The sequence below is a fragment of the Carcharhinus amblyrhynchos genome, chromosome 6, assembly GCF_965287045.1.
Source record: "Carcharhinus amblyrhynchos chromosome 6, sCarAmb.v2.hapA, whole genome shotgun sequence".
NCBI lineage: Eukaryota > Metazoa > Chordata > Chondrichthyes > Carcharhiniformes > Carcharhinidae > Carcharhinus > Carcharhinus amblyrhynchos.
In genome coordinates, this window is record NC_137329.1 from 26,691,127 (window position 1) to 26,716,362 (window position 25,236).

At 45.8% G+C, this 25,236-nt stretch overlaps 1 protein-coding gene across 1 annotated transcript in view; it reads left to right on the top strand.

Moving 5' to 3' along the window:
• mrvi1 (murine retrovirus integration site 1 homolog) overlaps positions 1–25,236 on the top strand; it is a 127,073-nt gene that overhangs the window by 92,680 nt on the left and 9,157 nt on the right. Inside the window, exons 16-22 of the mRNA XM_080190082.1 lie at positions 1,117–1,257; positions 3,021–3,152; positions 4,672–4,825; positions 10,549–10,598; positions 17,192–17,272; positions 21,529–21,686; positions 23,581–23,703. Coding sequence (XP_080046208.1) covers positions 1,117–1,257; positions 3,021–3,152; positions 4,672–4,825; positions 10,549–10,598; positions 17,192–17,272; positions 21,529–21,686; positions 23,581–23,703 — 839 coding nt within the window. The remainder of the gene's footprint in view (positions 1–1,116; positions 1,258–3,020; positions 3,153–4,671; positions 4,826–10,548; positions 10,599–17,191; positions 17,273–21,528; positions 21,687–23,580; positions 23,704–25,236) is intronic.

The following is a 25,236-nucleotide window of genomic DNA, read 5'->3' on the forward strand; positions in this document are numbered from 1 at the left end:
GCATAGAGGACATTTACTCGAGCAGTAGCAGGAATGAGGAATGTGTTGATTTTGGAGAAGCTGGAATTGTTCAGAGAAGGTTAGAAAGAGATTTTATAGGAGTGTTAAAGATTGTGGAAGAGAAACTGCTTCCAGTGACAGGATAACCAAAGACACAGATAGCCAATACAGCAACAAAAATGGAAAATGCTGGAAAATCTCAGCAGGTCTGATGGTATCTGTGGGGAGAGAATAGGGCCAATGTTTCAAATCTGGATGATCCTTTGTCAGAGCTGAATATATTTAGTGAACACAGGCTTGGTCGACCAATCTCTCCTCGTGTGGCAATGCTGCCATCTGAAGAATCAGTCTGTAAACATTCATTGCAATCCCTCTGAATTTGCAGTGTTTGTCCCATTCAGGATGAGTCTGCAGACCAGAGCTCACATGACCAATAAGGGAATTTCAAAGCAGAGATGCAGAGGTGCAGGGCAAAGCAGAGGTGGGGGAAATCACCTCGGTAAGTGTGGGCTCCTCTATTCAGTCATCTCGGGAGCTGATTGCAGCCACGAGGCTGAAGGCCCCCGTGTAGCTTAACCTATAAATAAATGAGTCATATTCTCCCCAAACTGGTGAACGAGCATCTTTACACAAATATATCCTTTCTTAGGTAAGGAAATACAATACTCCAGATAGGGTCTCACTAAGGCTCTGTGCAGCTGCAGCAAGATGTCCTTGCCCCTGTACACAAAACCTCTTCCAATGAAGGCCAACATACTGGCAAAAGAGGCAAAAGATGAGATTGTCCGACAGACCGAGCTGTTATAATTTGGAATGCCTGACTGAGAGAGAGCAGATCCAACAGTAACTTTCAAGAGGGCCTTAGATAACTAGTTGAAAAGGAGATATTTGCAGGGCCATGGGGAAAGAGCAAGGAGAGTGGGACTAATTGGACACTTCTTTCAAAGAGCTAGAACGATGGGCTGAACAGCCACCTTCTGTATTGTAAGATTCTCTGATTAGAGCAGGTTTATGACACAAGGAAAAGGGATGTTGTTGTCACACATCACTGTCTGTCCCACCCTGTCTGTCTGTGTACAGAACATTACAATCTCCTGTCTTCTTTGTTTCCTGCAGAACACATTTATACAGCTCTCCCTGGCATTTAAAAATGACAGCTATACACTGGAAGCAAGGCTGGGCCTGGCGGAGAGAGAGAGGAACTTGGCTGAGGAGAACACAGAAAAGGAACTTGAAAACTTCAAAGCAGAGATGAAGGTGAGATGCATTGCCCGTGAGCTCACTGAAACTGATCCTCCTGCTCACAATGCTGACATTCTGACCTAATAGGGCCAGTGGAAATGAAGCTTGGTGGAATCAAATATTCATTTCACTCCACATTCTGTTTAACGCTCACTAAACTCCGCAGAATTGGACTCTCAGCCAAATCCCTGGCCCATTTCCCCGATCCTCCACGCCCCGGACTAAAAAGATTTGCATGACTTTGTATGTGCTTTGTATCTGAGTCTCCCGATCTCTGTGGTCTTCCTGTGGTTATTCAGTGTGCAGATGTCAGGACAAAGGGAACTGTATTAAACAATTTGCATTTATATATCACCTTGACTGCAAAACGTCCCAAGGTGTTTACCCAGTCTCATGAACTTGGACATCGATAACATGAGGGATATTAGGACTGATGACCAAAAGAGGCAGGTTTAAAGGAGGAAAGAGAGGGAGTGAGGTGGAGAAGTGTAGGAAGGGAATTCCTGAGCTTTGGATCAAGGAATCTGAAGGCACAGCCTACCAATGGAGCAGCAGTTAAAATAAGGGATGTTAAAGAGGCTGGAACTGCAGGGTCAGTGCATAGCCAGTGACATTCTTTTTTGAGATGTAATTATTGTTGGAATGTCAGCAACATAACAGCTAATTTAACCAGCAAGATCCCACAAACACTAATGCTATCAATCACCAGAACATTAAACTTTAGATGTCGGTTGAGGGATAAACCAAACTGTGGAAATTCTGGAGGTATTTCCCTCTTATCCCAAGCTGGGAAAATCCTAACCCCTCAACCACTTCCTTCTCATGGCTGAGGAAATCCTCGCAGAGACACAGTGTGGCTTTAGAACTTTCAGAGGAACCTCTGACTTGGTCTTTGTTGCTAGAAATTCCAAGGAAAATGTCAGGGGCAACACCAGGAACTCTTGACGTTCACCTCACCAAAGCATTTGACTCAGTAAATCTGAAGGCTCAGCGAATTGTGTTCCAAAGTAATGGAGGTCCAAGGAACCTCGGCACAATCCTGCAATTGCTCCATGATGACACAACTGCAACGATCCTGACTGGGAGATTGAAGCAGACACCTTCAAAATCCAGACTGGGGGTAAGCAGGGCTGTGTGAGAGAATCCCCATACTATTTCGAATCTAACTGAGAGTAACAATACAGCTCATCAAAGATCATAATACCAGGCAACATCCTGGTAAACCTTTTCTGTACCCTCTACAAAACCTCCGCATCCTTCTGGTAGTGTGGCGACCAGAATTGAACACTATATTCCAAGTGATCCTAGCTATGAAATGGGGTGATCGTTACTGGGGGGACAATGTTCACTCTTATTACATTGATTCAACAAATATAGTTCCCAAGTAACACATAACAAGATTGTAATTCTACAGAAACTTTAAAGCAAGGAAACTTTCCAAGAAACTTCACAGGTGCATAATTGGACCAAATGTGACACATGATTTCCCTGTCCAGGGCTGAGGAATCTTGATGTTCAGAGAGTCGGAAGTTGGTCCCCATGTCCTATCCTTCAGACAGCACCAGTCAAAAAGTACATTATCATTAATTGCATTGCTGTTTGTGGAATGTTGCTGTGCACAAACTGTTTGCCATGTTTCCTACATTACAACAGTGACTATAAATCACAAGTACTTCATTGGCTGCAAGTGCTCTGGGACATCCTGAAGTCATGAACGATGCTGGAGAAATACAGGTTCTTCCTTGCTTTTCTTTTACTTAATTTTGTCTGCCTCGCAGAACTCCACTTCACTCTTGGTGAACTCTGACCATCGAGATGCCCATCAGAGGCTCCTGGAGACCATCGCTGTACTCCAACGCTTGGCTGTGAGGCTCTCCGGTCGAGCTGAAGTGGTGGGAGCTGTTCGACAGGTAGGAACTGCTAAATAAATGGAAGAATTTAGTTCATGCAAACACCTCTTTCCCTGATATGTCCCATTCCCCCCATCCCTCAATCTCCTCTACCTCTGTGTGTGGTTAGCACTGCTGCCAGGGACGCTTGTTCGATTCCTGGCTTGGGTCACTGTCTGTGCGTAACCTACACATTCTCCCTGGATCTGTGTGGATTTCCTCTGAGTGCTCCGGTTTCCTCTCACAGTCCGAAAGACGTGGTTAGGTGCATTGGCTATGCTAAATTCTCCCTCAGTGCATCCGAACAGGCGCCAGAGTGTGGTGACTAGGGGATTTTCACAGTAGCTTCATTGCGGTGTTAATGTAAGCCTACTTGTGGCACTAATAAATAAAAAACTTATCAGCCCAGTTATACTGTAACTTACACCACAGGTCTACTACCCCCTTTGTATTGGGAAATTCTTCTAGGTGGCCTGATTAATTTAAAGACTTTTCATTAAACATTTCAGTTCAATGAAATTCTTAAACTAGTTTTATTAAAACAATTGACATGTTAGAATCAAAAACATTACAAATTAACGATATTAAGACAAACATACAATTAAGATGAGACAAATCTCATTTTGGCCAAAGTGGGAAATTAATGGATCCACCTACACAGCTAATGAGGTAGCAGCTTTCACATAAGATCTCAGGTTTCATACCAAAAAATGTAGAATAGTTATACTCTTTTTTTTTATGAGACTAATCAGCCTAGCACTTAATTAACAGCAATTTTATACGTTCAACGATCTGTCAATCTATGGATGACATGTTATTCAATCAATAATTCTCTGATACTTTCAAATATAACTTCAATTATTAGTCTGTTTTATGGAAGTTTCCTCCCAAAAAATGACTTCTTATGATTCAGCACTTTCTCTAACCAGTTTAAACAACTTCTATTGATAGCATCTTTATCTATTGGACTTATTTTCTCCGGTTTAGATATGCACTGGGAATTTACACTGTTGCATTATTTGTGCCTGACTTGTGCTGATATCTTTCATGAATACGTTTTTCATTTTACTGGCACATTACAAATTCATTTCTTGGAGACATTGGTAAGATGTTACGTAAATATTTTGCCTTATTCTCAAACCACATATTAAAACATTAGCTGCTAATTATCCTCACGTTGGGTATTTAGAATTAATCAGAATTCTCAGCTACACCTTTCGACATAGCTTTTTTGGATAAAGCTTGACCATCCCATTAATCATGTAAAAACCTCAGTGAGGCCATCTCCGGATCTTCATTAACCAAACTCCAATTTAATAATCTATGTGGATGTCGCTGGCAAAAGTGTCACTTATTGCCCGATTGAGAAGGTGAGATTGAAGTCCGACCTGCGGCCCAGTGTGATGAAGGAGGGTCACTCATACAGCCCACTCAATAGCCCAGGTTGCCCATTACTGGAATGTAATCTGACAATATTCCTTTAGGATTGACTCTTCAAGTGTGCCTCTGACTAATCTGAGGGTATGTTGCGTGTTTACAGGAGAAGCGCATGTCCAAGGCCACAGAGGTGATGATGCAGTATGTGGAGAACTTGAAGAGGATGTATGAGAAGGATCATGCTGAACTCACGGAATTCAAGAAGCTGGCCAATCAGAATTCAAACCGTAACTACAGTCCGTATGGAGACAGCAGCGGTAGGAGCACCTAGTCCAATCTGGGGTTCACGACTCAGTCCTGAGAAAACGCTTTGCTTCCTGATTAGCAGAGAGCTCGCTCCCAAATGTGCTTTTCCAGGACTCGTGGGAATGTGCAATGAGTTCCTCATCTCGGCCTGGTCACTGCGAGAGCAGTGATAGTGGCCAGGATTTTACCAGCTCGCCCATCCATCAACGGGCAGAGCGAGCCGGTAAAATCACACGAGAATCGAGAAATCAGGATCATGCCAGATTTTACGCGAGTCAGATTTCTGGAAAGGTCAGCCCCTCACTGGAAATGGGCAAGAGGCTGAATAAATTATTTAAATTTATTTAAATACTTATTTGCATCTGTTTAATGGGCCCAGTGCTCACTGGCCTTACCGGGAGAGGTCCTCTCCGGTGAGGAAAACATCTGCTCCCCATGAACGGGGAACAGGTATGTTGGCTTCGCGTGTGGGACTGGAAGCCATTGAGACCCCCCCCCCCCCCCCAGGGAGGCCAAGGACAAGGGAAAGTGGCCCTTGGGCAATGCTGGTCTAGCAGTGCCAGCCTGGCACCTGGGTATTGCCCAGTGGACTTTTTGACATGGGGGCAGCAGGGGCTAGATGTCTGTGTGTTGTGGAGCTTGTAATTGGCTGCGGGCCCTGCGATTTGTGGTTGGGAGGGAGAGTTTGAGAGGCTGCCTGCAGGGGCTTGACAGCTCTTTGTCCGTCAGACCCTTGCAGAATCAGAGATCTGCACGTGCGCATTAGCTCCCTCTACAGGCTGGCTGGCAAATTAAGCCCAGCCTCCTGCTTGCAGCAGCTAGAAGCAGTCTAGACCATTTTGTCAATGACTAAGTATATAAGATTGGGTGTTAAAACTCACCCAAAAAATGGATCAGGAATTCTCCCATTTTCACGCTAGCTGGACACTTAAAATCAATCTTGTAAAATTCCGCCCAATGAATCTCCTCCACAGCAAGCCTGAGATACTCAGTCTCATGACGTTGACTAATGGGTGACTGAGCAACACAAGGCCACAAACAAATCCATGACTTTATCCCACTCTTAATCCCAGTGTTTTCCCAAATCTTATGTTTTCCTGGTGTAATCCTATTGTTTTTCTGGTTTAATTCTGGTTATGCCAGAGTTAATCCTGGTTTTATTCTGATGTTAATCCTGGTAGTACCCTGGTTTTAATCCTGGTGTTGACCTGTGCTAGATATTACTCTGAGCTAATTCTGTTGTTATTCTGGCCTAATTTTAGTTTTATTCCAGTGTTAATCCCGGTAATATTCTATACCTGGTTTTATCCTGGTCTAAACCTCAACCCAGGCCAGTAAATGGCACCCACCTCCCATTCTTTTATTTGAATTGTTTCCGAACTCCCTCCATCATCTTTTGACCATGCTGACTGACTCCTGGGTGGGCTGGATTCAATGGGTTTGATTACATGCACATTTGAGCAGCATATAGTCTACTCAGCTGACCAAAGTCCATCCTGTCCATAAAACATGGGACAACAAAGAGCTCTCAGCAGGAACCCTGGTCAATTTGCACTCTCCCTTTCTTCAATCTGAGACCTAGGGCGTGAACTTACAAAAAGAAATTCTAAGTACTGAATGAGCTTTTCAGCAGTCACAATCTTATGGCACTTAGTATGATAAAAGTGCCAGGATGTGATTCCCACCGGGGTGGGGGGGGGAGGCAGAGGTGGGGGTGCGGGAGAAGGGAGAGTGACCTCTTGCTATCCGCTCCTCCTTACCCTCCCCACAGACATTGGGGCCACCCTACCCCTGCCAATTGCCCCGTGTGCCGATTTCCCCCCACTTGCCCCGTCGACATCGCAGCTCCCCCCAACTTATCTCTCCTCACATCCTGTGCCGTTCTACCAACTTCCCCACCAATCACCCCCGTCTGCAGATTCCACCCCCCCCCCAACCATCCCCATCTGCAGATTTCCCTCCCTATTCGATAATTAGCCCCATCTGCAGAGTTCTCTCCCTCCCCAGTCACTCCCACCTGCAGAGACCCCCCTCTCCCCAATCACCCCCATCTACAGAGTTCCCTCCCTCCTCAATAATCATTCCTGAAGAGGTCTCCTCTTCACTTGCCATTGCCCCACCCCCATTCAGGCTTCACTTGCACTCAGGCCCCATCCCGTTGGCATGGCCCCAGCACAGTTATGGACAGTGCCAGGGTGACAGGTGGGCACTGCCCAGCCCTGCCCCAGACCATTCAGGGGCTTCAGTGGCCTCTGATTCTTGTTGTGAGGCCATCACATTTGGTCTCCGCTGCTCGAGCCCAGCTGTGATTCTGGCCAGTGAGATGCTCGAACGGTGAGGAGGTAAGTGCAAACCAGCCTGGAGGATAGCATCCGGGACTCACTGTTGACATGTTAATCATGTCATTAACATTGAAACTGGCTTCATGTCCAGAAAGAGCGCAAAGCTGATTTTGCTGGCAAAACAGGGCAGGGTACAATCGGGACAGGCAGAAACCAGCCACATTTCTGATTAAGATGTAAAAGCAGAATTAGGCCATTCGGCCCATTGTGGCTGATACGATTCTAATCCCCACCCTCCTGCCTTCTCCCCATTACCCTTGACCCCCTTAAAGACACTCAATGACCTGGCTTCCGCAGCCCTCTATAGTAAGGAGTTCCACAGATTCACCACCCTCTGGCTGAAGAAATTCCTCCTCATCTCAGTTTTAAAGGAGCCTCCCTTCACTTGGGTGTTGCACCCTCGAGTTCTCATCTCTCGCTCAATAGTGTCACCTTGCCTCACTGAAGCGGGACGAGGTTGTAAGATCGCGCATGTACTGTTGTACTCCAAATGCTGTCTCAGTTGAGCTTAGTGAACTCAGTTCCATCCAGGATCTAAAGGGATGTTAAAGCATATGAAGAGCAAACCAGGAGAGTGGGGTTCGACTGGCTGGGATATTAAAGGATACGGGGGTGTAAGGGGGGGAGTGGGGTTAGACTGGCTGGGATATTAAAGGATATGGGGGTGTAAGGGGGGGAGTGGGGTTAGACTGGCTGGGATATTAAAGGATATGGGAGTGTAAGGGGGGGAGTGGGGTTAGACTGGCTGGGATATTAAAGGATATGGGAGTATAGGGGGCTAAGTGAGGTTAGACTGGGTGAAATTAAACATTCGCCGTTCCAATCCTTCCTTCAAAGTTGGTATTTGGTATTCAGTAGCTGAAATACTTTAATTAAATTTTAATGAACTAGTGGGTGTTCAGTGAGCAGTCGCTCACCACAAGAATACTGCTGGAAAAAATCCGAGAATGAGTTCTCAAAATTGGGAAGAATTCCTATTGCTTCGGTTCGTGTATTTTTATTTCTCAGAGTGGGATTAAAACTGGGCAACTTTAAAGAGAGTTCCAAGAACAACAGAGCAAGTGAGAGGCACTCATCCAACTATTACATTCTTTAAATTCTCTGGCACCCAGCTGTAAACCTGGCAGGAAAACGTTTGTAGCATCAATTCACCACCAGTAGGTGGCGGAATTGAACTATCCAAAGGTGTCCCCATTGTTTCCATGACACCCCTGAGTAGGATGTTTCCCCCCTCTTCCTGGCCTGTTACTTCACACTCACTCTTTTACTTATCGGAGGGAAACTCAAAGGCTGCGCACCCAGAGTTAGGAATCACAGTCCTTGCCTTTAATCTCAGAGTTTTTAAAATGATAACATTAGTGAATTCCCTACTATCTTTCTCTTAGATCTTCAATACAGCAAAGTCAAAATGCTTTCTTTCCAGTTGTCCTTTCACTGGCAAATCTTTTCTTACAATGTTACAACACAGAACATAGAAAATAGCAGCGAGTGTAGGCTATTCAACCCCCCCACCCCACCTTATAAGATCTAATCCAGAACCCGGGGTTGCATTCAGGGTAGACCATTTAGGATGGAGGTGAGGCGGCATTTCTTCACCCAAAGAGTGGTGAGCCTGTGGGATTCACGACCAAAGAGTGGTGAGCCTGTGGGATTCATGACCAAAGAGTGGTGAGCCTGTGGGATTCATGACCAATGAGTGGTGAGGCTGTGGGATTCATGACCAAAGAGTGGTGAGCCTGTGGGATTCATGACCAAAGAGTGGTGAGCCTGTGGGATTCACGACCAAAGAGTGGTGAGCCTGTGGGATTCATGACCAATGAGTGGTGAGCCTGTGGAATTCACTGTCAAAGAGTGAAATTCATTAACATAGGAAGTAGTTGATGCCAAAACATTAAATGTAGTCAAGAGGCAGCTGGAAATAGCACTTGGGACGAACGGGATTAAAGGTTATGGGGAGAAAGCAGGATTAAGCTATTGAGTTGGATGGTCAGCCATGATCATGATGATGGTGAAGCAGGCTCAAAGGGCCAAATGGCCACCTCCTGCTCCTATCTTCTATGTTTCAAATGGTTGATCTTCAACTCCACTTTTCCACCCAATTCCCATTTCCCTGAATTCAATGAATGCCTTACAATTGTCTTCCTCTGACTCAGCGGCTGACCAGCCACTGGGATGGAGAATTCAAAAGATTCACAATTCTCCGAGTGAAGAAATTTCTTATTTCAGTCCTAGATGGCCCTTTTCCTGACAGTGCTGCCCTTTACCCTACATTCCCCAGCCAGGCGTTTAAGAGGTTTATGTCTTTCAGTGAGATCACCTCTGATTCTAGTGCACTCAAAGGAGTCTAGGCCTACTGAATAGAGAGGGAGGTCATTTGACCCATTGGGTGGGATTTTATGGCCTCACTCAGATGAGACCAAAAATTCCTGCCCAAGGTCAACGCAGATTTCCGTTGTTGGACCCTCGCCCGCTCCGATTCCGTAGTGGGCTAGGTGGTCGAGTGGCAGTGAGTTGACTATTTGAACAAGCAAGTCTCACCCTCCTTGTTCTTTTCCTCCCAATTATTTATCCATTCCCCTTTGAAAGTTATTATTAAATCCGCTTCTAATGCAGCACTTTCCAGATCACAGCAGTTCAGTGTAAAGCTTTTTTCCTCATGACCCCTCTATCTTTGACAGCTCCCTGGTTAGCGACTGTTGCCACTGGAAACAGTAAATCTCTCTGTATTTACACTATCAAATCCACTCATGGCTTTGAACATTGAATTTCTCCTCAACCTCCTCCGCTCCAAGGAGAACAACCCCAGCTTCTCAGTCACTTCACATTTTTATTTACCCAGTCACAAGAGCCAAGGGTTATTTCTTGGAAATGTTGCATCTTCACTGATTCTGCATTATCCCGACAGATTGAGGTCTCAGAGTGATGAAGATGGATGCAGCCATAGCCTCTGAGGAGGCCTGATGGAGGGGGCTAAAATGGTGGTGGGTAGTTGGATGACCATTTGCAACAGCTCCTGAGAACGCCACCCTTTTAGACTCAGGCCATTCAATGCTACTTGTGATTCTATCTCTCTTGTTTTTTGGGGGGTGGGGGTTCTCCTGTTTGGAATTTATAGGGCCACAGGGGAAACAGCAAAGGGAATTGAACTAATTGGATAGCTCTATTAAAAAGTTGGCACCGGCAGGATGAGCCAAATGGCCTTACTTTTGCTTTGTGATTGCGCTGAGCCAATGTCTCATTCGGTGAATGAATAAATCCTCAGAGTATTTGGATCTCAGCAAGTTGAGAAAAATGGGAGGCCTGGGATTTGAGATAAATTGTGGCAATGAAAGAAAATTTCATGGATCGACTCCCAGTCTCCATGAGTTAACTCTCTTGTATTTTCTTCTCAGATGATGGCGTTCCCAGAACAGCCCGATCTATGTCACTCACGCTGGGAAAGGTAGGACATAAGAACATAAGAAATAGGAGCAGGAGTAGGCCATCTAGCCCATCGAGCCTGCCCCGCCATTCAATAAGATCATGGCTGATCTGTCGTGGCTCAGTTCCACTTTCCCGTAGGAGGTCAAAGCAAGGAAACCATTTTCATGCTGAAAGCGGTTGCCATGGCATCCAGCCATCCTTGAGTTATTGAATTCCAACCTGCCATTTCAGCTGTTGGAGTTCCCCTAAAGCTGCTGTCTGTGTTCCAATCTACATCCTGTTCATTGTTACCTGTGAATAATTGATTAGCAAGAAGGATTGTATTGCACTCATAAAATATCTTAGCACACCAGCAGGATGTCTCAGTTAAGCTCTTTAAAAAGAATGCACTACTTTTGAAGTGTAGTCACTGTTGTAATCATAGAATAGAATCATAGAATCCCTACAGTGCAGAAGATGATCATTCGGCCTATCAAGTCTGCACTGACAACAATCCCATCCAGGCCCTATCCTTGTAAACCCACATATTTATCTGTTACTCTCTCTAACTTATGCATCCTGGGACATTAAGGGGCAATTTAGCATGGCCAATCAACCTAATCTGCACATCTTTGGACTGTGGGAGGAAACCTAAGCAAACACGGGGAGAATGTGCAAACCCCGCACAGAAAGTGACCTGAGCTGTGAGTCAACAGTGTTAACCATTGTGCCACTGTGCCACCCAACCACTGTGCCACTGTGTGTAAGGTAGGAAATGTGGCAGCCATTTTGTGCATAGCAAGCTCCCGCAAACAGCAAAGTGATTAATGACCAGGTAATCTGGATTTCTTTGGTGTTAGCTATCAATGGATAAATTTGGCCTTGGACACATGGGAGAACTCCCCTACTCTCCTTCAAGTTGTGGGATTCTTCACATCCACCTGGGAGGCAACACAAGGCTTCAATTTAATGTCTCATCCGATAGGTGGTGCCTTTAGTCAGGTAATAATCTAGCAGAACAGAATGCCCTCTGGCTCCCAATATTTATTCAATTTTTCAGGATGCAGTTAGATATAGCACTTGAGATGAAGGGGATCAAAAGGTATTGGGGGGAAGAACATAAGAACATAAGAAATAGGAGCAGGAGTAGGCCATCTAGCCCTTCGAGCCTGCCCCGCCATTCAATAAGATCATGGCTGATCTGTCGTGGCTCAGTTCCACTTTCCCGCCCTCTCCCCATAACCCTTAATCCCCTCTCTTATCAAAAACCCATCAACCCGCGTCTTAAAAATATTTAGCGAGGCAGCCTCCACCACTTCAACGGGCAGAGAATTCCAGAGATTCACCACCCTTTGAGTGAAGAAGTTCCTCCTCAACTCCGTTCTAAACCGCCGCCCCTTTATCTTGAGGCTGTGCCCCCTAGTCCTACTGTCCTTTCTGAGCGGGAAGAGTCTCTCCACCTCTATCCTATCCATCCCATTCATCATCTTATACGTCTCAATGAGATCTCCCCTCATTCTTCTAAACTCTAACGAGTACAAGCCTAGTTTATTCAGCCTCTCCTCATAGCTCAACCCCCTCAACTCCGGTATCAGCCTAGTAAACTTCCTCTGCACTCCCTCCAAGGCCAAAATATCCTTGCGTAAGTGCGGCGCCCAAAACTGCACACAGTACTCCAGCTGCGGCCTCACCAATGCCCTATACAGCTGCAGCAAGACCTCCCTACTTTTATATTCAATCCCCCTCGCTATGAAGGCCAGCATCCCATTCGCCTTCCTGACCACCTGCTGCACCTGCAAGCTGGGTTTTTGCGACTCATGCACAAGGACCCCGAGGTCCCTCTGCACCGTCGCCTGCTGCAGTTTTTCGCCACGTAAGTAATAATCCTTCCTACCATTATTCCTACCAAAGTGGACCACCTCACACTTGCCAACATTAAATTCCATTTGCCATTTCCTGGCCCATTCGCCCAGCCTATCTAGATCCTTCTGCAGACTCTCCTCACCCTCCGCACAATTTGCCGTTCCCCCAATCTTGGTGTCAAGAAGGCAAGATCAGACTATTGGGTTGGATGATCGACTATGATCTTAATGAATGATGGAGCAAATGTGAAGGGCCTAATGACCTTCTCCTGCTCCTACCTTTTTTGTGTTCCATTCAATTGAGATGGAGGCTGGATGAATCCTTGTGTCTACAAGTCAAAGGGATAGTTTCCTCCAATAACCCCTTCCTGAATAGGTCCATGAGCAAATGAGCCATTCTGAAAAGCCCTCTGTCGATTCACTCCTGGCTTGACTAACCAGGACCAGTGATTTGGTCCAATATATGATGTGATTTTCCCACATTACAGCAGCGATTACACTTTGAAAGTACATAATTGGCTATAAATTAAGGACTTCCTAAGGTGGTGAAAGGCATGGTATTAATGGAGTCTAACCTTTTTTTCAAAGCTACTGATTGATAGAACATAGAACATTACAGCGCAGTACAGGCCCTTTGGCCCTCGATGTTGCGCCCACCAGTGGAACAAATCTAATGACCCGCAAACCTACACTATTCCAATGTTATCCATATGCCTATCCACTGACCATTTGAACGCCCTTAAAGTTGACGAGTCCTCAACTGCTGCAGGCAGGGCATTCCAGGCCCTTACTACCCTCTGAGTAAAGAACCTACCTCTGACATCTGTCCTATAATTATCACCCCTCAATTTAAAGCTATGTCCCCTCGTGTTAGCCATCACAATCCAAGGGAAAAGGCTCTCACTATCCACCCTATCTAACCCTCTGATCATCTTGTATGCCTCAATTAGGTCACCTCTCAATCTTCTTCTTTCTAACGAAAACAACCTCAAGTCCCTCAGCCTTTCCTCATAAGATCTTCCCACCATACCAGGCAACATCCTGGTAAACCTCCTCTGCACCCTTTCCAGTGCTTCCACATCTTTCTTATAATGCAGCGACCAGAACTGCACACAATACTCCAAGTGCGGCCGCACCAGAGTTTTGTACAGTTGCAACATGATCTCACGGCTCCGAAATTCAATCCCTCTACCAATAAAAGCTAACACACCGTACACCTTCTTCACAACCTTATCAGCCTGGGTGCCAACTTTCAGGGATCTATGCCCATGTACACCGAGATCTCTCTGCTCGTCGATACTACCAAGAATCCTTCCATTAGCCCTATATTCTGTACTCCTGTTACTCTTTCCAAAGTGAATCACCTCACACTTTTCCGCATTAAACTCCATTTGCCACCTCTCAGCCCAGTTCTGCAGCTTATCTATGTCCGTCTGCAAACTGTAACATCCATCCTCACTGACTACAACTCCTCCAACTTCAGTGTTGTCAGCAAATTTACTAACCCATCCTTCTACACCCTCATCCAGGTCCTTTATAAAAATGACAAACAGCAGTGGCCCCAAAACAGATCCTTGAGGTACACCACTAGTAACTGAACTCCAGGTTGAATATTTCCCATCAACCACCACCCTCTGTCTTCTATCAGCTAGCCAATTCCTGATCCAAACTGCTAAATCACCCTCAATCCCATGATGGAAAAGGGTGACTTTTATATTCACTTGCTGAAAACTTGCTTCCAAAATGAAACCTGGAGCCCAAAAGATGAGCACAGAGATATCAGGACATTAGTAAACCAGATGGGTTTTAAGAACATAAGAAATAGGAGCAGGAGTAGGCCATCTAGCCCTTCGAGCCTGCCAACAAATAACAGTGGTATCATGGGCATTATTAGACTTTTAATTCTTTTATTGAATTCAAATTTCACCATCTGCTGTGGTGGGATTTGAACCTGGGACTTCAGACTGTTACCCACAGTTTCCAGACTACTAGTCCAACGACAATACCACTATGTCACCCAAGATGGCTCAAATTAAATTGTTTATAACAATTGCACTTCTATTAATCTTATTTTCTAAATGTATATTTTAATCCATGATGAATTGTAGAGAGCAGAAGGAGCCCATTTGGTGAACTCTTTGATAGAGTTACTCAATTTGTTCCAGTAAACCATCTCCCCCCACCACCACCACCACCACCCACCCCTCTTTTCCCATTGCCCTGCATATTTCTATTAGAATAATAAAATTGCCACTTGTATTTTAGTAACATTCATAGAATCCCTGCAGTATAGAAGGAGGCCATTTGGCCCATCACGTCTGTACTGACCACAATCCTATCCAAGTCCTATTCCTGTAATCCTCATTCACGCTGCTAATCTCCACTTACCCTGCTAATCCCCCAAAACTAGGGTCAATTGTCCTTTTCCTCCGGGTACTCTGGTTTCCTCCCCGAGTCTGAAAGACGTGCTGGTTAGGTGCATTGACCCGAACTGGCGCCGGATTGTGGCGACTAGGGGAATTGCACAGTAACTTCATTGCTGTGTTAATGTAAACCTTACTTGTGACTAATAAGTAAACTTTAACTTAATTTGGCATGGCCAATCAACCTAACCTGCATGTCTTTTGGACTGTGGGAGGAAACCGGAGCACCCAGGGGAAACCCAGGCAGACGTGGACAGAAAGTGCAAACTCCGCACAGACTGTGACCCAAGGCTGGAATTGGTCCCTGGCGCTGTGAGGCAGCAGTGCTAACCACTGTGCCACCTAAATGAAAATGTCAGGAGTGGTGTTGTTATTCCTGAATTTTTAGCGCTCATCAAAAAAGTATAACTGGTTATTCCAGAGGAGATGGATCGGTGCTCATAGACATTTAACTGCACTTTGCCGATGTTTGGTTTCAGGAACAAGGGGAACGCGTGTATTATCGAAAATGAAGTATATGATTGTAATTACTGCAGTTTGCTGGAAGCTCAGTGTGGCTGATTCTCTTCCTAGGCACTTAGTGATAGCCGTCAACATTAACGGGAGAATGTGTGACACATTTCCATGTGATTTATCTGCCTGTTATTTTAGCGGAAGCATAAATCCATTTGAATGTTTCACAGCTCTGATAAAATAAATGGAGGTTTTTACACTGGTAAATTAAGCAGCGTTTCGCTGCTGATAATTATTACATCACAGTATCTCACTCTGGTAGTCTCCTTATTCTCTTATTCAACTTGCCCCGCAGTTATCAATACTAATTCCTTTTGGACACTAGCTCACTGGGTCTCTGTTTCTCAGTTTGTTCAATGGATGAGATTCTCCTCTCCCATTTTCCAGGGGCGGGAATAGGCAGGGGAAAGGGGGAAATTGAGGGGGAGTCCCAAATTGCCTTTTACTTCTGGCATGATTTCCACCCATCCTGCCAATGTCTGTGCGGAGTCGGCATGTTCTCCCCATGTCTGCGTGGGTTTCCTCTGGGTGCCCCAGTTTCTTCCCACACTCCAAAGATGTGTCGGTTAGGCTGATTGGCCATGCTAGATTAGAGAGAAGAAGGTTAAGAGGTGACTTAATAGAGGCATATAAGATGATCAGAGGATTAGATGGGGGGACAGTGAGAGCCTTTTTCCTTGGATGGTGATGGCTAGCACGAGGGGACATAGCTTTAAATTGAGGGGTGATAGATATAGGACAGATGTCAGAGGTAGGTTCTTTACTCAGAGAGTACTAAGGGCATGGAGTGCCCTGCCTGCAACAGTAGTGGATTCGCCAACATTAAGGGTATTTAAATGATCATTGGATAAACATATGGATGATATTGGAATAGTGTAGGTTAGATGGGCTTTAGATTGATTTCACAGTTCTGCGCAACATCGAGGGTCGAAGGGCCTGTACTGCGCTGTAATGTTCTATGTTTTAAATTGCACCTTAGTGTTAGGGAGATTAGCAGGGTAAATGTGTGGGGTTATGGGGATAGGGCCTGGGTGGGATTGTTGTTGGTGCAGGCTCAGTGGGCTGAATGGCCTCTTTCTATGCTGTAGGGATTCTATGGTGATTCAATGACGTACCAGAAATCCACGCTTTAGAAGTCAGCATCCATGATGTGTACCCAGCAATCAAAATCTGTAGGGGCAGTGTAGAGAGGCCCCAGGATTTCCATAGTGAAGGAGAAGATGGTGAGAACATCAGCTTAGACAAAGATATAGAATCACTTCAGTACAGAAAGAGGCCATTTGGCCCATCGAGTCTGTACCAACCACAGTCCCACCCAGGTCCTATTCCCATAACCCCACACATTTACCCTGCTAATCCCCATGATACTAGGTGTCAATTTAGCATGGCCAATCTACCTCTTTGGACTGTGGGAGGAAACCAGAGCATCCAGAGGAAACCCACGCAGACACGGGGAGAATGTGCAAACTCCACACAGACAGTGCTCCAATGCCGGAATTGAACCCAGGTCCCTGGCGCTGTGAGGCAGCAGTGCTAACCACTGCGCCACTGTGCTGCCTAATGTGATGTTGTGGGACCTATCCTTGGATTTTTTTATTGACAGAGTGTTTAGAAATGTGGTGTGAAAAGCCTGCAGAGCGGGCAATCTACCCTCCACTACCCTCACCAGAAATGACAGTTAGACACAAAAATTGGTAAATTGCACTCGATGTTTTTTTGTGAAATGTTATCGCTTGATTTTGCCCAAGATAGACTTCATCCTTGTTGACTTGTTACTGAGTAGGGTGGATTTAACCATTCAAATACTGTCCTGTGTTGTGTTTTGCTTCCCACAGACGGTACCTCGCAGGAGGGTCAGTGTGGCAGTGGTTCCAAAGTTCATTAACTTCCCTGGGCAGCCCGCTGTTGCTACCGTGGTAAGTCAACGATTTATCTTTGAAAACTGATTGTCGGAAAGAAGCACAGAAAGATAAAGAGGGAACTGGCGTTTGGTTGCCCTCTGACCAATAAGCAATACGTTGCAAAGAACTTAAACCACAGAAACATGTCAATTGACCAAGCAGGTCTATATCAGTTGTGCCCACTTCAGACCTCTTCCATCCCATCTTCAGCTTGCTGCAGTGACCGTTCCTTTAAGGGCAACACAGCAGAGTAAGGGTCACATGGCTTGTACAATCAGTTGAGAGTGTGGAATCACCCCATTGTGATAGAGGCTGTTAGGCAAGGAGACATTTTGGGAGGTAGCTACTGAACAATTCTTTTTGATTTGATTTATTATTGTCACATGTATTGGCAAAGGGTGAAAAGTATTGTTTCCTGTGTGCTATACAGACAAAGCATACCGTTCATAGAGAAGGGAAGGACGGAGTAGAACATAAGAACATAAGAAATAGGAGCAGAAGTAGGCCATCTAGCCCTTCGAGCCTGCCCCGCCATTCAATAAGATCATGGCTGATCTGTCGCTGCTCAGTTCCACTTTCCCGCTTTCTCCCCATAACCCTTAATCCCCTCTCTTATCAAGAACCCATCAACCCGCGTCTTAAAAATATTTAGCGAGGCAGCCTCCACCACTTCAACGGGCAGAGAATTCCAGAGATTCACCACCCTTTGAGTGAAGAAGCTCCTCCTCAACTCCGTTCTAAACCGCCCCCCCTTTTATCTTGAGGCTGTGCCCCCTAGTCCTACTTTCTTTTTTGAGCGGGAAGAGTCTCTCCACCTCTATCCTATCCATCTCATTCATCATCTTATACGTCTCAATGAGATCTCCCCTCATTCTTCTAAACTCTAACGAGTACAAGCCCAGTTTATTCAGCCTCTCCTCATAGCTCAACCCCCTCAACTCCGGTATCAGCCTAGTAAACCTCCTCTGCACTCCCTCCAAGGCCAAAATATCTTTGCGCAGGTGCGGCGCCCAAAACTGCACACAGTACTCCAGCTGCGGCCTCACCAATGCCCTATACAGCTGCAGCAAGACCTCCCTACTTTAATATTCAATCCCCCTCGCTATGAAGGCCAGCAACCCATTCGCCTTCCTGACCACCTGCTGCACCTGCAAGCTGGGTTTTTGTGACTCATGCACAAGGACCCCGAGGTCCCTCTGCACCGTCGCCTGCTGCAGTTTTTCGCCCCGTAAGTAATAGTCCTTCCTACCATTCTTCCTACCAAAGTGGACCACCTCACACTTGCCAACATTAAATTCCATTTGCCATTTCCTGGCCCATTCGCCCAGCCTATCTAGATCCTTCTGCAGACTCTCCACACCCTCCGCACAATTTGCCGTTCCCCCAATCTTGGTGTCATCAGCAAATTTCGACACCCTACACTCGGTTCCCTCCTCCAGATCATCTATATAAATGGTAAAAAGCTGAGGCCCCAGCACCGACCCCTGGGGCACTCCACTAGTCACCATCCGCCAATCCGAATAGCACCCGTTGACTCCCACTCTCTGCCTCCTATTTGACAACCAATCCTCTATCCACGCTAACACCCTACCCCCAACTCCATGTCCCTCGGCCTTCTGCAATAACCTGTTGTGAGGTACTTTGTCAAACGCCTTCTGAAAATCTAGAAAGACCATATCCACCGGCTCTCCTCTGTCCACCGCCCTAGACACATCCTCATAGAACTCCAGTAAATTTGTCAGCCACGACTTCCCTTTAATGAAACCGTGCTGCGTCTGCTCTATCAAGCAATACCCTTCAAGATGCCTCGCAATTTCCTCCTTAATGACAGATTCTAACATTTTACCTACCACAGACGTTAAACTAACTGGCCTATAATTCCCCGCCTTTTGCCTGGCACCCTTCTTAAACAACGGCGTAACATTAGCCGTTTTCCAATCATCCGGCACTTCCCCGGAATCCAGCGACGTCTGGAAAATAACCACCAAGGCATCCACTATCACCTCCGCCATTTCTTTCAGAACCCTCGGATGCATTCCATCCGGTCCTGGGGACTTGTCCACAATCAGCCCCTCCAGTCTGTCGAGCACCGCCTCTCTAGTAACAGTAATGTCATTAAGACCCTCCAGTCCTACTACCTTTCCATCGCTAACACCCGGCAAATTATTCACGTCCTCCTCCGTGAAGACAGAAACAAAAAAGTTATTCAATACCTTAGCCATATCCCCATCCCCTACCACTAGGTCCCCTTTCTCATCTTCTAAAGAACCAACATTCACCCTAGCCAGCCTCTTCCTTTTTATATATTTATAAAAACTCTTGCTATCCTTTTTTATATTAAGCGCTAGCCCAGCTTCATAGTTTCTCCTGCCCTTCTTTATCAACTTCTTTGTCAATCTTTGTTGACATTTAAACCTCTCCCAATCCTCTTCTTGCCCACTACTCTTAGCTACTCTAAATTCCTCCGCTTTTAGTTTAACACTTTCCTTCACCTCCTTCGTTATCCACGGCTTATTACCTCTCCTCCTACTATCCTTTTTGACCATCGGAATAAATTTCTGCTGAGCACCAAGAAAGATCTCCTTAAAGATCCTCCACTGCTCCTCAGCAGACCCTCCCTCCAACACGCTCCCCCAGTCCACATTCGCCAATTCTTCTCTCATCCTACCGTACTCCCCTCTATTCAAACAAAGGACGCGTGTCCGGGAAGCCACTTTCTCCTCCTCCATCTGCACCAGAAACTTCACCATACAATGATCACTCTCCCCAAGAGGATCCTTCACCACAAGGTCCCTAATTCTACCCGCCTCATTACATAGCACCAGATCCAAGATAGCTCGCTCCCTCGTCGGCTCCAACACACACTGTTCGAGGAAACTATCCCGGCAGCATTCCAAGAACTCTTCCTCGAGCCCCCCGCGTCCAACATGGGTCGACCAATCAATATGCAAGTTGAGTGCAGAAGTGGAGTGCAGAATATAGTGTTACAGTCTTGGCTAAGGTGCAGAGAAAGATCTGAAAATAAAAAGAAGAAAGAATTCTTATTCATAAATACCTTTTTTGTTTACTGATGATGTCTGTGAAAGTGCAACTTTACACTCAATGTATTTCTTTCCTCCTCTTGTATTTTCCTAGCTTTCCTTATTTGAATGGGCAATTGAGGGAAATAAACTTGCTGGGCTGTGGGAGGTAGACACAGTAAGAAGTCTCACAACATCAGGTTAGAGTCCAATAGGTTTATTTGGTAGCAAAAGCTTCTTGCTGTGTTTACCCCAGTCCAACGCCGGCATCTCTACATCATTTCGTATGGAAGATATCTGACGTTAGCAAGTTGTATTCCTATAGGTTTTGTGACATACAATCGACATGGGCACACATCTTAGAAAAGCAAAATACTGCAGATGCTAGGAATCTGAAATAAAGACAGGAAATGAAAGCAGTCAGACGGTCCGGCAGCCTCTGGGGGGAGAGCAACACAGTTAATGTTTCAGGTCGACGCCCTGTGAGCTGGCAAGTGGGCTTCTGCCCTGGAACAATGCACTCTGTTCCTCTCTCTGCAGATGATGCCTGGTCTGCTGAGTGTTTCCAGCGTTTCCTGTTTTGGCTACAACATGTCAGCATGTTGTGTGTGTGCACACTATTGATATCACTTAAAGTGAGCTGCCATCCGTTATTGTGAAGGCCTTTGATGCCTTATCTCTCACAATCTTAATTGCTCTACACTGAACTCCTTGCAGCCTTTGACTCACACTCTTCTCGCTGTGCTAAGTGTCTCTGTTAATGAAGATTGAGTTGACCTGCCAACTCCCTGGGTCAATGATGTACTTATTCTTCTGTGGGGAAAAGGATACGAAAGTCTGAGATCACGTGCCAACCGACTCAAGAATAGCTTCTTCCCTGCTGGCATCAGACTTTTGAATGGACTTACCTTGCATTAAGTTGATCTTTCTCTACACTCTAGCTATGACTGTAACATTACATTCTGCACTCTCTCCTTTCCTTCTCTATGAACAGTATAGTTTGTCTGTATAGCACACAAGAAACAATACTTTTCATTGTATGTTAATGCATGTGATAATATTAAATCAAAACAAATCCAAAAAAAATGCCCGTTGGTATGGCGATTGGGGCTGTGGGATATGATCTTATCCCTGGAGGTTTACAGTGGGTGTCCATAGACCGAGTGCTGAGCTAACACTGCTGAATCATTTCCTTCAGACGAGATCTGGTTAACAATCTTTCCCTTTGTTATGTTTCTTTTCCTTTTGTAGGCGGAGCCGGTTCATAACAGCAGCAGCTCCAGCACCGTCACCACAACTACCAGCACTGTCACTCCCAGCAGCTCCAGCAGCACAAACAGCCTGAATCCCAGCAGCTGTAGCGGGATCAGCGTGCATTCCAGTCCAACACTGGCTCCCCTTGTGGAACAGTGAGTATGGCGCCGATACTTAAATTCACCACTGAAAATAGCTTCATCGCTGAGGTTTCATTTTCTTATTCATTCATGCTGAAGGTCTGGATATCCCTGGTAAGGCTGGCATTCAGTGCCTGTCCCTAGAGAGGGGGTGGTGGGCCTTCTCTTCAAACCGCTGGTCTGATACTGAGTGATTTGCCTGACCACTTGAAGGGCCAGTTAAGAGTCAGGTAAAGTGGCATGGAACTGGAGTCACGTACATTTTTAAGTTTATTTGTAAGTTTCGCAAATAGGCCTACGTTAACACTGCAGTGAAGTTACTGTGAAACTCCCCAGCGCCTGAGGGAGAATTTAGCATGGCCAATGCGTGTAACCAGTGTGTCTCTCGGACTGTGGGAGCAAACTGGAGCACCCGGAGGAAACCCGCGCAGACACGTGGAGAATTTGCAGACTCCACACAGACAGTGACCCAAGCTGGGAATCGAACCCAGGTTCCTGGCACTGTGAGGTAGCAATGCTAACCACTGTTCCACAGGGCTGCCCTAAGTAGGCTAAGGGTACCCTTCCTGAAAGGAAATAAGTGAGCCAGATGGGTTTTTACAAGAAGCTAGTAGTTTCATGGTCACCGTTACTGATACCACCTCTCAGATTCTCCTTCAAAGTTCATTTTAACTTTTCAAAATGCCAAGTCCTCTGGATTATTCGTTCAGGCCTCTGAGTTGCTAGTCTGGGGACATAACCACTTCATCCCCGTAGCCCGATCAAGTATCAGAACTACAACCCTGGGGTCCACAGGCCGGAGCACCACAGACCCTGGAATTGCGCCCCTTAAGGTTTCCCATTTAGATCCACTCCTTGGTGACTATTTGCACCACAGTTGCCAACTCTGATTGAACATTTCTGGATATTTGTTCACGTGACCTTCCACCTCCAATGACTCATAGAATCCCACCATGCAGCAGGAGGCCACAACATGGCCACCATATTTCCCACAGTGCAGCAGTGGCCCCAATAATGTATTTCATTGGCTTTAAAAGGCTTTGGGACTCTCCATTATCACGAAAGACAAGTCTTTCTTTCAGTTTGTCTAACCAAGGTGTGTTAAGATCACTGTAGTTTGTTTGTCAATGTTGATCCAAAGTTGGGAGGTGAGCATCTTATCCTCCAACCTACCTGGAAACAGCAAACGAAAAGGAAAAGAAAAAGCACTTGCAATTATAAAGAACAACAAAAGAACAAAGAACAAAATCAGCCTGGGAAACAGGCCCTTCGGCCCAACGAGCCCACGCTGCCATCTCAACACCACATCTCTACCCACGACCCCTATCTAATGTTTTATGGCCATCCAGATTGAGGGAAAACACTTTCCGTGACCACCCTACGTGCCAAAAAGTCGATATGTTTAAAATACAGCTACTGCTGTATTTTAAATGTAGGAAATGTGGCAACCAATTAGTGCACAGCAAGATCCCACACACAGCAATTTTAGAATAATCGCCTAATCTGCTTTGGTGATTTTGATTGAGGGATAAATTTTAGTCAGACACTGGCGATATCTCCCCTGCTCTTCTTCAAATTAGTGCCATGGGATCCTTCACATTCGCCTGAGCAAGCAGCTATAACATCTCACCCTCTTAATCTTACCTGTCTAACACCTCATCAAAAGGACAGCATCTCTGACAGTAATGCACTGAAGTATTTGACTTTGACTTTTGTGTTTAAGTCTGGAGCGGGATTTGAACTTAGAACCTTGTTACTTAGAGATAAGGGTGTTATCCTCTGAGCTATGTCTGATGCTCAAAGGGGATGTGTGTGCTGAAAGATCAGCGCTGGGTGTACTCTGCTCTTTTTTTTCTCTCCCGTTCTCAGTCAGTGAAGCTGGGTTCTTTGTTTCCTATGTACCAATTAGTGGGAAGCAGAACGGTGATAAGGAGAATGGATGTCCTACTCCAGGAGAGGTCCAGCCGGTCAAGGTCGAGATAACTAGCTCGGAGACAAAAGCCAAGATCGAAGAGGAAGCTTACAATAAAGGGTGAGATTCCCCTCGTGCCTGGAGTGAGGTTGTGTACAGAATGGAAGGATGTGCACATGATAGTGCGGGTTGCTCAATGCTGCGATTCCTCATTAGGCTTTCCAGATATCACAACAACCACTTCTCATCCACCCAGTCAGGACCCTGGGAATCCTAACACATTGTGCATCTTGGTAAAACTTTAAAAGAAAAGTACTTGACCTCCTGCTCAGCTGCTTGACTTATTCCCCTGCCAACCATCCCCAGTCCCTGCAATTTTCCCTCTCTCCTGCTGTATTCCTATATCTCCATTTGAAATCTAGGGAAGCCTAGAACAATGGAAGTGTTCTAAGAGCTCCCTGCTTTGCATTCTGTTCAGACATCCATTTATGGTCCACTGTCCCTCCTTTCTGCTCGAGAATTGATCCCAGTCGAGCTATGCCTCAATTGTAAAATTCTCATTCTTGTTTTAACACCCCTCCTTGGTCTCACAATCCCTGTCTCTGTCATCTCCTACAGTCCCACAACCTATGAGACCTGTGCACTTCCTCAGATTCTGGTCTCCAGAACACCCCTAATGTTTAACACTCTTTTATTGGCATCCATGCTTTGTTGTCTAGCCCTCAGTTCTGGAATTCCCTCCATAAACTTCTTCTCCTCTCTGGTCCTTTATAAAGCTCCTTTAAACAACCTCTTTGATCAAAATATCCTACGTCAAATGTTATTTGATAATCACTCCTATGAAACTATGTGTTAAGGGTGCTATATAAATGCAAGTTATCACTTGTTCCTTTGTAAGGTCAATAGTGAAGCACTTTGAAAGGTTAAGGCATAAATGCATTTTTCATCGTAGAAACCCTACTGTGCAAAAGGAGGCCATTTGGCCCATCGAGTCTGCACCGACAACAATCCCTATTCCCATAACCCCATGTATTTACCCTGCTAATTCCCAGACACTAAGGTCAATTTAGCATGGCCAATCCACCTAACCCGCACGTCCTTGCACTGTGGAAGGAAACCGGAGCACCCGGAGGAAACGCACGCAAACACAGGAAGAATGTGCAAACTCCACAAAGACAGTGGGCCAAAGTCGGAATTGAACCCAGGTCCTTGGCACTGTGAGGCATCAATGCTAAACCATTGTGCCACCTTGTCACTCTATAATCTTCTTAGGTAGCCTCGCAGGATACGGATGGCGCGGTGGCACAGTGGCTAGCACTGCTGCGTCACAGCGCCAGGGACCTGTGTTCAATTCTGGCCTTAGATGACTGTGTGGAGTTTGCACATTCTCCGTGTGCCTGTGTGAGTTTCTTCTGGGTGTTCTGGTTTCCTCCCACACTTCAAAAATGTGCAGGTTAGGTTGATTGGCCATGCTAAATTGTTCCTTAGTGTCAGGGGGACTAGCAGGGTGAATATGTGGGGTTACAGGGATAGAGCCTGAGTGGGATTGTTGCCAGTACAGGTTTGATGGGCCAAATAGCCTCCTTCTGCACTGTAGGGAATCTCCTATGATCTAGGCTGATTTGCTCCACTCCTGCTTGATGGGTTCGGAAA